The 12,927-nt window shown below is 34.2% G+C and overlaps 1 protein-coding gene across 1 annotated transcript in view; it reads left to right on the plus strand.

Moving 5' to 3' along the window:
* Positions 1–12,927, plus strand: part of LOC128214555 (solute carrier organic anion transporter family member 4C1-like) — a 105,224-nt gene that overhangs the window by 49,486 nt on the left and 42,811 nt on the right. The window contains exon 4 of the mRNA XM_052921085.1: positions 1,382–1,484. Within this exon, the coding sequence (XP_052777045.1) occupies positions 1,382–1,484 (103 nt within the window). The remainder of the gene's footprint in view (positions 1–1,381; positions 1,485–12,927) is intronic.

Below are 12,927 nucleotides of genomic sequence, written 5' to 3' on the forward strand. Positions count from 1 at the left end.
TGAAGAAAATGCATGCAATTAAAAAGCATACCATTTTAGGCCGCTAGGCCGCTAACTTCACGCCGCTACGCCGCTGAACATCTTGATCAACTTTTTGAAAAAATGATTTTGATCGCTTCAGATTGATAACTTGTGCATTAAAACAGTTAATTTATAATTGTTTTAGAATTAAACGTATAGAAAAATGCTCTGAATGGAAAACAATTTAAGGCCGCTATGTAACCTTACGAATAAAAACTTTGATTTATCATTTTTTTTATTTTTAAAAAAAAAAACGCATTAACAATTGCTTTGAAATAGCGAAAAAATAGGCCGCCAGGCCGCTAGGCCGCCACTTTCACGCCGCTATGTCGCCAGGCCACTAGGCCGCTAACTTCACGCCGCTTGGCTGCTAGGCCGCTAACTTCACGCCGCTAGGCCGCTAGGCCGCTAGGCCGCTAACTTCACGTACATCATTTATTACTTAGACAGGTTTCTTAGATGTTATGTATGTTAGTTGAAATCCATTTCAATTGCTTTTAATACGCTATGATTTTTTTTGGTTTATGTTTTCTTTCATTATATTCAGCCAAACATAAATTATTTATGTGTTAACCTTATAAAACACATAACAACGACTGTCTAGGAGTAGTCTATACCGGGCAAGTATATTTATTTAACACACAATACAAATAATAAACATCACTCTCTCAATGGTTTCATGACCACTTCGTGTAGCAATATGTGTCAATGCACTTTAACATAGCATCAGGAAAATAAGAAATTTCACTTTGCACAAAGCGACTGCTGTAAAAGTCCATGAAACCGCCTTATTCACTCAGTAAAACAATGTCATCCTCTCCCAACTTTCAAAACGACACAAAATCGTTTATGTGAAAAATATAAAACGTTATGAATATGTTCAAAATTCAACCATATCTAGACATTAGATGATTCATATACACCCATACAAAATCTAAAAGGGTGGGTGGTTGGGGAAAACTACCATTTTTCTCTTGTCTACTGCCCGGTATAACCTCGAATGACGAATGCTTGTGTATAAACGGCTTTTAGCCATTTACTTATGTAAGCTCACTGACCATTACCATATATGGCAATAGTCGAAACGACCTTGACCGTCATATATGATAATGATATGATATATGATAATAATCGTAAATACGTTTTATTCCGAACCAAAATAAATATATTGATTGACTCAATGTGCCTGAGACACTAAGGGTATATATTTTGTTGGCCTTAGTCTGGGTTATCGTTACCGTTACAGTGTACCCGTTACTGTCCTTAATGTCAGGCCAAGAGAGGTCGAATGTTTAATGAAAATTTTCAATGATAAAACTAGATGTTAGCTTAAAAACCTCAATTGTCCTATCTGTTTCAGCGATTATCGGCTTATGTCAGATGCTAGGACCGATGATAGGGTTTTTGGTCGGGGGAACCCTGCAGGACATGTATGTCGACTTCGACCGGATACCAGAGTCAAAGTGAGTTCATTGTAATAACAGTGGTTTGTTCTAAGTTTGGCATCATCTGGCGGTTGTGTTTTCAGCTTTTACAATGATGTTTTTTATCTTATTCAAACAGAGACATATGGTTTTCTAGAGTTAACTGTTATTCTTGTCGTCGAACCGAAGGTTTCGGGAGGGTGATATTGTTTTGTCGTTTCCCTTCCGTCCGTAATTCCCTCTTTCCGTCCGTCGGTCAATCCTTTATTTCTTCCGTTCATCCGTGCGCCACATTTATTTTTGTGTCCGGAAACTATATTTTGTTAGGGATTGGTCAGATAATGTTCAAAACTTGTTAAGAATGTTCCCCTTGATAAAACCTCGACCGCATTTAAAGTGGATCACAGGGGTCGAAAACTAGTTCACTAAGCCCAGAGGCGGTAATCACGTGGTAAATTGTTTTGATACCAAGCACTAAAAAAATGCTGAGCCCAGTGAGACGGTATGTATTTTTTTGTTATTTTCTCTCCATAATTAAACAATTAAATTTTCTAACATCAACCATGTTCCAGCGCCCAATTTTCCCTGTAATATGGTACCTTCGTTTTGTCAGACAGATCTGTAGTTTACTTGGAATGCGTGTCACAAGTTTTCAATCGAGGCGAAATGTGCTGCGGAAATCTTTGAACCAAGCATGAACTGTCGATTTTTTATAAATTTCGTAATTCATATACGCAATTTCGTTTACAGAGCTATTTATGAACATTGCATGTAGCTCTATCGATATGCCCTAATTTATGTTACCATAGCAACGTACGCATTTTGCGGTAATAACGCTACAACCGTTTTTCGAACCAAGCACTTATGAAATATTATTCGAACCTAGCACTATATAATTTTTATATTGTTGCAGGATATGTTATGCCGACATTGTGGGAAATCATACAAGACCAAAGGCGCATTAAGTATACATTAAAGAAAACATACAGGCTAAGCACCATACACGCAGATGCTGTGAGCTTATGTTCTTTAGCCAAAGCCACTCAAAACGCCACAGGTAAACTATCCGTTTCAGATTGCCATATTTCGAAGTCATTACATTTATGTTTATGCATATAAAATATTAACTTAAATATAAAGAAATATTTTAAATGTTACTATTTGCAAATACAGGATACAAATATTCTTAAAATAGTTATTAAATCATATTTCAGAGGTTGTGCCCATAGTGAGGAAACGCAAGTGTACCAACTGTGACAAAGCGTTCGCCACAAATGGGGATTTGTTTAACCATCGGAGAATGGTACATACAGACGCCGAGATCGAATGTGAAATTTGTGGTGCTAAATACCACATTCGACTAGATCTGGTGGTTCATCTGTTATCCCACCGAGTGGAGGAAACGTAGCTGTGGTAAAGAATACGCTTCACGAAAATAAGTGATTGAGTGAACTGTTTTTTTTTATTTTTTTTTAAACAGACCAATGTTATCATCTGCTTGCGATGATCGGTTCTTAACCCAATTGAATGTTATATCAATCTTCAGTTTATGTTTGCGATTTGTAATTTATATGTTAATGATACAGTTCTCGATTTTTGTTTAATTGCTGTAATATGTTCATGGTTTTATGTATTTGCCTAAGTCAAAGTATAATTATACAATATTTATTACATGAATATAGCTTGTTTATGTTAACAATGGTTTATACACATTCTATGCATACACTCGTACTGTTATGTTAGTTATGTGTGTTGTTTTCACACTGCATGCTTTTGTCATAAAAATAATGAAAATAATAAACATTTATTCGAATTGATTATTTGTTCATCAGCCATTTCCCGAAACTAATACTCTTTAAGTATAAGAAATTTATAAGCTAACTGTTAATTGATATAGTTTTGATGCTATAAAATACAATATTTTAAGGTATGCAGATCAATAAGAGACAATTCGACAGACGCATACAATGTTAAGAACTAAATTGTATAGCAACATATATTCTCTTGGTTTATTTTAAACGTTAAAATATGCGAAAATATTGTACTCAGTAGAGATACAATGTACAATGATGTTCAGTACACTTCACAATGAATAAATACTATGGTTAATCGTTATTTATTCCAAGCCTATCAGTTTTGTAGTAACCATTTTCGAGTCATTTCTACTTGCTTTCTCCCAACGCACACCCAGATTGCCCTGTAGCGAGGCGTTTCTGTTGAAACAGTCGTATATTTTCCGGCATGGCAACCTTTTCCGTGCTGATAAGTCAAATGCATGATACCTGTTAATCGAAAATAACGATCACAACAAAATAGTACTTAGGAATGAATTGTTGTGACGTATACAAAGAAATGGCCATTATATTATGCGAGTTATAGACGAAAATAAAATACCGCCAACATGGTGCAGTCATTGCAGAAACATTTCCTGTTATAGTTTTTATATTACTTCAAATCCATATCTTCGATGAATGTTTTAATAGATCATGATTTTCAAATAACTCTGAGCGGAGAAATTGTGTTATATTGTTTTTAAATAAGAGTTTTACCATAAATATAACGATGCTCGGACTGTTCAATAAAATTCTTCTTGAAATTAAATGGTGTATAGTACATTTTAAGAATACATATACAACCTTTATAGTACTATGCTACATGAGTAGTATGCGTTTCCAGCTGTTGAACGGCTTGTTTATCAGCCTGAAAAAGAAATACATTAAGCGTATAAAAGGATGAAGTGCTTGGTTCGAATAATATTTTGCAAGTGCTTGGTTCGAAAAATGGTTGTAGCGTTATATCCGCAAATTGCGAACGTCGCTATGGAAACATAACTTAGGGCATATCGATAGGTGTACGGTAAATGTTTATGAATTGTTATGTAAACGAAATTGTGTATATTACGGACGAAATTTTGAAAAAAATGGACAGTCCATGCTTGGTTCAAAGATTTCCGCAGGACATTTCGCCTCGATTGAAAACTTGTGACACGCATTCCAAGTAAACTACATAACTGTCTGACAAAATGAAGGTACCATATTACATTGAAAATTGGACGCTGGAACATGGTTGATGTTAGGAAATTTAATTGTTTAATTATGGAGAGAAAAAAAATACATACCGTCTCACTGGGCGCAGCATTTTTTTAGTGCTTGGTATCAAAACAATGTACCAGGGGATTACCGCCTCTGAAGTCGAACCTTAGAAAAAATGGAACAAACTAGAGGCAATTTATATGTGTGTCCAATATTAACCCAACTTAATCAGAATGTTTCCATTTTTGAAGTCTTGAACATATTTAAAACAGGACCACATGTTAAAAAATAGATCACACGTTTAAATCTTAGTTATTTTTTGGTCGAACCATGTCATCTGAACCATATTTATTATTAACTCCGTCATAAAAGTCCCCTTGATATTAAGTCCGCTTGTAAAGGATAGTCACATAGGGTCAAAAACTAGGCCACAAGGTAAAATCTTAAAACAAAAATCGTTGGAACACACTAGAGGCATTATATTTGTTCCACTATTCATAGGTAATCAGAATGCTTACCCTTGACGAACTCCTAGACATATTTTAACTCAGGCTCATGTTGTCAAAAATGAAGTCATTCGTGACCTGTCGCTAACAGGAGCTTATACTCAATTTTATTTATTGGGCAACCCTAAAAAAGGAATTCTAGGCACCATGAAATCAGAAAGTGTGATTGTGCTAAGCAGTTTCATAATAGTTTCTACTTCTTGAGACATCAACAAGACAAGAAATTAGATGGGCAACATTTACCAATCTGAAATGGCAGTAAAGACATTGTACTTGAAAATTCGGGCTGAAGAAAGTACATGACGATTCGACCACGATTTAAACACTGGAAACATACTAAGATTGTCTGTCCAGAGAATTTGCCCAGTGATTGGCAGTTGGCCTTCTGTTTATGTGGACTTCTACTGACTCTTAAAAGTAAAATGCTGTGTAATCAACATCTGCTTTAAGCGACTCAATTTACAAGTGGCATGTCAGAGAAGTAGATTATTCGGTCTTGTTACAATTTTCAAGTTACATGTCCTCGTGTCCTGGGTCTTTCGCACAGACTGCAGTGGTGCAAAAACATATATCTTTCCCTTATGCCAACTCCTCTGTGTGTAACATAGAATCGTATTCAAGGTTATTGTTTATTTGGAAGTTATGATGGCAATTACGTTCAAGATCCTTCAAACCTCCATAAAAGTTAACAAATATAATGGTTGAAACCATTTTTAATCTAGAATGTTTTCAATCATATTGCTGAAATATATATGTGTAAAATATATGAACACATGCAGGTACTAAGTTTTGAAATTTCAACATAACTTTCGGATAAAAAATTACCTTACCGCTTTTATGATATTGGTGTCGTTGTTTGTTGTTGTTCAAGAAGGTATTCCAGTGTCTTGTCTTCCATGCATGAAAGAATTCCAGTGTCTTGTCTTCCATGCATGAACGAATTCCAGTGTCTTGTCTTTCATGCATGAAAGTATTCCAGTGTCTTGTCTTCCATGCATGAAAGTATTACAGTGTCTTGTCTTCCATGCATGAACGTATTGCAATGTCTTTTCTTGCATACCGGACGTGTGTTTCCGGTCATGTGACCAGTGCTGGAAAAACCCATCTTACATACCCCATGGAAGATGATTCACGCGCAACAACGCGCCACTTCTTGTTTCATTTATTGTATGGTTTATGAAAAAAAATATGCCATTTCAATAAAGAGCAATCAAATATATATGTTTGCAAGACTTTGAATTAAAATTGAAAATAAATAATCGTAAAAAAACATTATTTTTAGTTACTGCGCTCTATGACGTCAGTAAACAACGTCGCACGCGCTTTTTGGTGTAATTGTACAAAAGTTCGTTTTCAACGTCATTTTTTCCACAAATTGATAATTTTAGATATTCAAGAAAAAATATCAATCATGTTTTTTCCGGTCCGGATCGAAAAATCGGGTCGGATTTTTCTATCCGTACCGGAAACACATGATATATACTTAAAGTCTTCCATGCATGAAAGCCACGGTGACGTTGTTGTCGTCGTCGTGTAAAGATGTCGTGACTACTTCGATAACTGATTACAAATCTGAAGACTAACAGTACTTCATTACACTGGGTTTTCATTGATTTATTTTAGATTATCACATGTTGACTTGTGCTTCTTGGGTTTCCTACAAGCGTTGTCATCCACATGCAACTCGCTTGTATTTGGTGACTTATTCATAGTATCAGAAATCAGATTCAATGCAATACGTTGCATTCGAGAGTATTGTGTAAGATATGAAACAGAACTTCATTATGGCAATCACCCGCGTACTTCTTACAACAGTGCTGTAGAAGTTCGGCGCTTATGAATGAACTGTTTCTTTTAAAAGTTAAAGGGATTAGACATCTATCAGATGGTCCGACAATCGGCAATTACAGTATTTCCTCAAAACAAGCCCAGAATTGTCAAATGAAGCAATTATAAAGCCAATAATACATCAACATAAATTTTATAGTAAGATAATAAGTATTGAAAACATTGGCAGTTCCAGAAAGCGTGTTTCCTGTAACAGTGCTTAAAAACCAACAATTCTTTATTGTTATTAAAGAAATTGTTTAACACTTTGGATGGAAAGCCAGAACAGATAGCAATAATCATCATTGCACAGGACTTAAAATATGTGGGATTAAAAATGATCAACAATAAAAATACAAGCTGGATTAAAATAATACTTGACGATTCCTATAATGGTTGTTGGAAAGTACCATATCTTGAAAAACTAAATAAATGTTGTGGTAAAACATTACTTGAGGTGGGTTTTTTCATCAACATATATACCGCCTAATATAAAGACTAAATTTCTGAAAGATATACTTACAAGTTTGACAAAGAGAACATATTCCAAAGCAAATGATTTTGAATATTGAATATATTAGCACATATAAAGGCCTTTTCTTTTTAAAACAAAGGTACATACATTGCATCATACACAACAAAGGTTTATTGAATAACGTGAAAACAATTCTTTGCATTTGAAGAACTTAGAATAAGGAACACTATATCAAACACATATTTTCTAAAATATCATTCACTAATTTCAAGCAATCAATATATTTTTTAAGAAAATTATACGCAATAAATCACCTAAGGAGTAGTAAATGAACCTCAAAATAAAAAGAATAATATATTTGAAGATCTCGACTGAAAGTCAATATACTTAAATCCCATTAAACGAACTAAAGACACAAATCTTATAGTGTTTCAATATAAGTATATCAATAGACTAACACATATTATATTCAAATATTAGATAGTCCAGTCTAACCTTTGTAATAGTTGTAACATGCATTTCTAAACAATAAAGCACTTGTTCTTGGAGTGCCAGCATAGTCAGGTTTTTTTGTCAAATATCAAAAACCTTATCAGTAAAAATAATGTCCCAAAACTAATTGATTATAAAACAATATCATTTGGTGTACAACTCAAAACAGATCATTTTGCAATAACTAACTTCAATCATATTGATAGCAAAACACTATATTTACAAATGTAAGGTGAACCAAACTGAACATAAATACGGTTATTTTAATAAATTCGTTAATCAAAGATTTAAGAAAGGAAATTGACATATAGCCTTAACTATAAACAAACTTAATGAAAACGACTGGTCTTGGATGGTCCGTGTTTTTCATTTAACACTTTGTAAAACTAAAAAACAAAAAAACGGTATAAATCAATAGTTTCCTTGTTTTGTATTCCGTGTTTTAATAAAAAAACGGAAAAAGGAAAAAAAAAACTATCAATTTTGGTTTTCTCTTCAATCATTAGAAAAACGAAAAAGGATTTGAATACTCCTTTTTCGTTTTGTACTTTCAATTGTAAAAAAACGAAAAACGAAAAGACGGTATAAATCAATAGTTTCCTTGTTTTGTATTCCGTGGTTATAATAAAAAAAACGGAAAAAGGAAAAAAAAACTATCAATTTTGGTTTTTTCTTCAATCATTAGAAAAACGAATAAGGATTTGAATACTCCTTTTTCGTTTTGTACTTTCAATTGTAAAAAACGAAAAACGAAAAGACGGTATATACACGGACCTACAGGATAGCTTATTTTCCGTTTTTCGTTTTACACTTTGTAAAACGAAAAAACAAAAAACGGTTTAAAGAAATAGTTTCCTGGTTACGTATTCCGTGGTTATAATTAAAAAACGGAAAAGGAAAAAGCCTATCAATTTTTGTTTTCTATTCAATCATAAGAAAAACGAAAAAGGTATTGTATGTTCCTTTTTCGTTTTTTTACTCTCAATTGTAAAAAAACGAAAAACGAAAAGACCGTATATACACGGACATTGGATGATATATAACTCAAGTCTAGCTTTGCAAAACATGCCCTTGTGTCATATTATCATTATAAGAGTATATACGTACATAGCTGTTCTACTTACAAAGCAGTCTACACTTATAAAACAACACGCGGAACCAAACTATCTCTCTCATATCTCTTCCTTCTTTATACTTAACATTTATTCTTAACATAATTCATAATACTTTCCCTTGTATTTTTAATACTCTCCTTTCTCACCAACAGTTTTAAATATTGTTCACATAATTTGAATATATACATCTATATTACTGAAAAATCATTTGTTGAATAGCATCATGTGTATACTATTTAGGCCACTACTTTTATATAAATTGGTTTATAAAACCGGCGGGTCTAATTTTCCGAAAAGTACAAAAAAATAAAAAATCAATTTCCCTTTTTTTTTCAAAATTATTTTCCCGACCGTATTGATTTTGGTGCGAAACGAAAGAAAAACGAACAGATAAGAGTACGAATGCAGTATTATCTCGACTGGTTTGTTGTAATGTAGCCGTATTCGCCAGTCTATAGTGATAGTATGTGAGCAAGTCATCTGTTATGGCAGCGCCGTTGGCAATGGCGAAATTGACGATAGCTGTCATTCTTTGTATGAAATAATTAATTAAATAAAATATGCAGGAGTTGTTAAAATAATAATAGCAATAAACAATGGCAAATTTAACAGCAGACACAAACAGTAACTGTCACGTGATTGTTGTTTTTCCCCGCCAATTTAGGGTCATGAAAATATTGTTGTTTATAGATAAAAACTATAGGTGTCAGCGGCTGCCATCGAATTAGTGGACACAAATATCTGTAAATTATGTGTGAGAAAAACATTTCATATTTTTGTATGGTTAAATATCAAATAACAGTGCACTAAGTGTGAGTGGTGAAATCGAAAGTAAAATTTCTAAGTTGACACCGGTGACCTAGTTTCACAAGTTCGGTCGGTGGTGTTTATGGATTTTAAATCACAGAATGGTTTGAAAATACTTGTCATTGAGTCAATGTAAAGCTTGTGTTTATTTAGATTACATGTGTATTCATGATTGGGTTAATAGTAGAGTAAAAACAATGAAAGAGTTGAACACATGTGTCAGTGACATTTACTAATGCCGGGAGTTGTGTGCAAAACATTTAGATAAAACAACACGGAAAACTATTTTGAATAAGTCCATTTCAATTTGTAATGAACTTGACGTTTCACTATAAATGAGATTTGTTGGTGTAACTAAGGAATACTCTTTAAAATGAAAAATAAACAAGCATGAAGTATATAGATGCCCTGTGAACGCATGTTTACACAAAATGGCGGAGTCGGGAGAAGATGAAAATATCCGATACATAATTATGGATTTCTCTGTCAGTTTACTATCAATGGTACATAAAGTTACGTCACATACTAGATTTATTATTTTGCTATGTGATTTTTATGTACTGATCTGGTAATTTGCTGCAAGAATTGAATTTGAAATGGATTTGGTGAACATCCCATTGTAAATATCCCGGGCCGAAAATATCCGGACTTTATTGACGTTTTGCAATATTGAAATAACTGAAATAATGTTTAGAAAATGTAATGTATTGTTTTAATACAGTGCAATTTTTGTGTATTTAAATGCGTAAAATTTGCCTTCTTTTTTTTCAATTTAATATTGGTCAGTTTTTAATTGTTCTGCATTCACTTTAACTTTAGCATAACATAAATGTCTTGCTGAGTGATATTCAATGTATCTTTGAAAAAAAAGTGTAGTTTATACATTCAAACATGTTTTATACTCAATTTCATTGATGTTTTATATGCACAGTATGTAAAATTTAAACTGTGTGTTTAATTAGAACTATGAAACTTTGAGTGTATTAAAACATGCATTAATAGCAGTTTAAAAATTTAAAATGTCAAGTAAATGATATAAATTTTTAATGTTTATATGTTGTTCTCTGATTTCCACCCTTTAAGAGTATGTTTTGTACGGTGGCACAGAGGTGACATCCGCAACACTTTATTTATATTGTGGCCACAATTTACTAAGCTGTGGCCACAACTTACTAACTTGAGGCCACGACTTAGTAAATTGAGACCACAACTTAATAAATTGAGGCCACAACTTAGTAAATTGAGGCCACAACTTAGTAAATTGAGGCCACAACTTAGTAAATTGTGGCCACAACTTAATAAATTGAGGCCACAACTTAGTAAATTGAGGCCACAACTTAATAAATTGAGGCCACAACTTAGTAAATTGTGGCCACAACTTAATAAATTGAGGCCACAACTTAGTAAATTGAGGCCACAACTTAGTAAATTGAGGCCACAACTTAGTAAATTGTGGCCACAACTTAATAACTTGAGGCCACAACTTACTAAATTGAGGCCACAACTTTGTAACTTGAAGCCACAACTTAGTGACTTGAGGCCTCAACTTAGTAAATTGAGGCCACAACTTACTAAATTGTGGCCACAACTTAGTAACTTGAGGCCTTAGCTTAGTAACTTGAGGCCTCAACTTAGTAAATTGTGGCCACAACTTAGTTGAGCCAATCAAAACAGCCGTTTCATCTCAGCCGCTTTATGGTAATAACACAGTTAACTCCCCGGGAAATATGCCGGACAAATAGCTTGCAGGACAAACGTTGCCAATATGGTTTCTTCTATTGTGTGACAACTGATATCCATGACTGCAGGTGGACCTCCGTGAACCACCAGTCTTCGTAACACAGTGTTATTACTGGGTCACACCAATGACTGCCGTTTGAGAAATCCGGGGTAACCGTAGTACCGTACTATCACCGGTAAAAACCAGGCTATCACACTCCATACTAAAACTAAAGTACAAAGGTCTATCACGGCAAAGGATTATCAACGCGGACTGAACTCCGATGATGTCCGTTGCTATCAATAGCCCTTTCCATGATGTCACTGGACTAAACCAATTTCAATGATGAGGGCATCTTTTAGCATTATTGCAACTAAATAATATGGATAAACACTTATGAAACCTTTAAATGACGGTATATATGCCGCTTTGTGTAGCACACAATGTTAGTTTTACAATTTCAACTAAAGTCGATGTAATGGATTATTCTCGCCAGTCCGTAATACGTACCTATAGGGTCGCATATACGGAGGATGGTTGCCACATCGTGTGTCCGTACGATCTATCCATTCGCTACGCATCGTTGACGCATGATTCTGTAGCCATGATTGCGTCCAGAATTCTCGATCGAGTTGACAACGAAGTCAACAACAGAACGAGCGTCACTGTACACGCTTCGTCTCAACGTCAACGATCTAAGTATTCTGTGCAAATGACGTAAACTGATTTGAATTCCATGGCTTCCCCTCAAAACGGTAACAATATTAGAATAAGAAAGGCCTTCTTGAAAGTAACTAAGGCTATCCCTGTCTTCGTCCATATTATTCACGTGTGTTGACTACAAATGGCGTTTTAGTATCAGGGGTACTAACTGTTATTACCATAAATATGCAAAAATGGAACGAATGTTTTGATTGGCTAAACTAAGTTGTGGCCACAATTTAGTAAGTTGTGGCCACAAGTTACTAAGTTGTGGCCTCAAATTACTAAGTTGTGGCCTCAAGTTACTAAGTTGTGGCCACAAGTTACTAAGTTATGGCCTCAATTTACTAAGTTGTGGCCACAAGTTATTAAGTTGTGGTCTCAATTTACTAAGTCGTGGCCTCAAGTTAGTAAGTTGTGGCCACAATTTACTAAGTTGTGGCCACAATATAAATTAAGTGTTGCGGATTTCACCTCTGTGCCACCGTAGTTTTGTGACTTTTTTCCTTTTTTTTTTTTTTTTTTTTCGACCACCCGGTGGACTTTTTTTCCAAAAATTCTTGTAAACCAAAAAATAAAAAAGGAGTGGCCTTACTGATGTAAAAATGTATGTTAAAAGTGAATAAGAACAAAACCTGTTGTTGGGGCCCACAACGACACTTTTATTTCTTTTCAATACATAAAACCCAGTTGGAGTAAATGTGAAATATGAGGAAATGTTAAGACAGTTTAGACTGATGTCAGAACGTCCAGGCCATTGTATTTCGGATTAGGAACTATTGACAGATGACTAAAACTGACATTAT

This window comes from Mya arenaria, chromosome 13, assembly GCF_026914265.1.
Source record: "Mya arenaria isolate MELC-2E11 chromosome 13, ASM2691426v1".
NCBI classification, from domain to species: Eukaryota; Metazoa; Mollusca; class Bivalvia; order Myida; family Myidae; genus Mya; species Mya arenaria.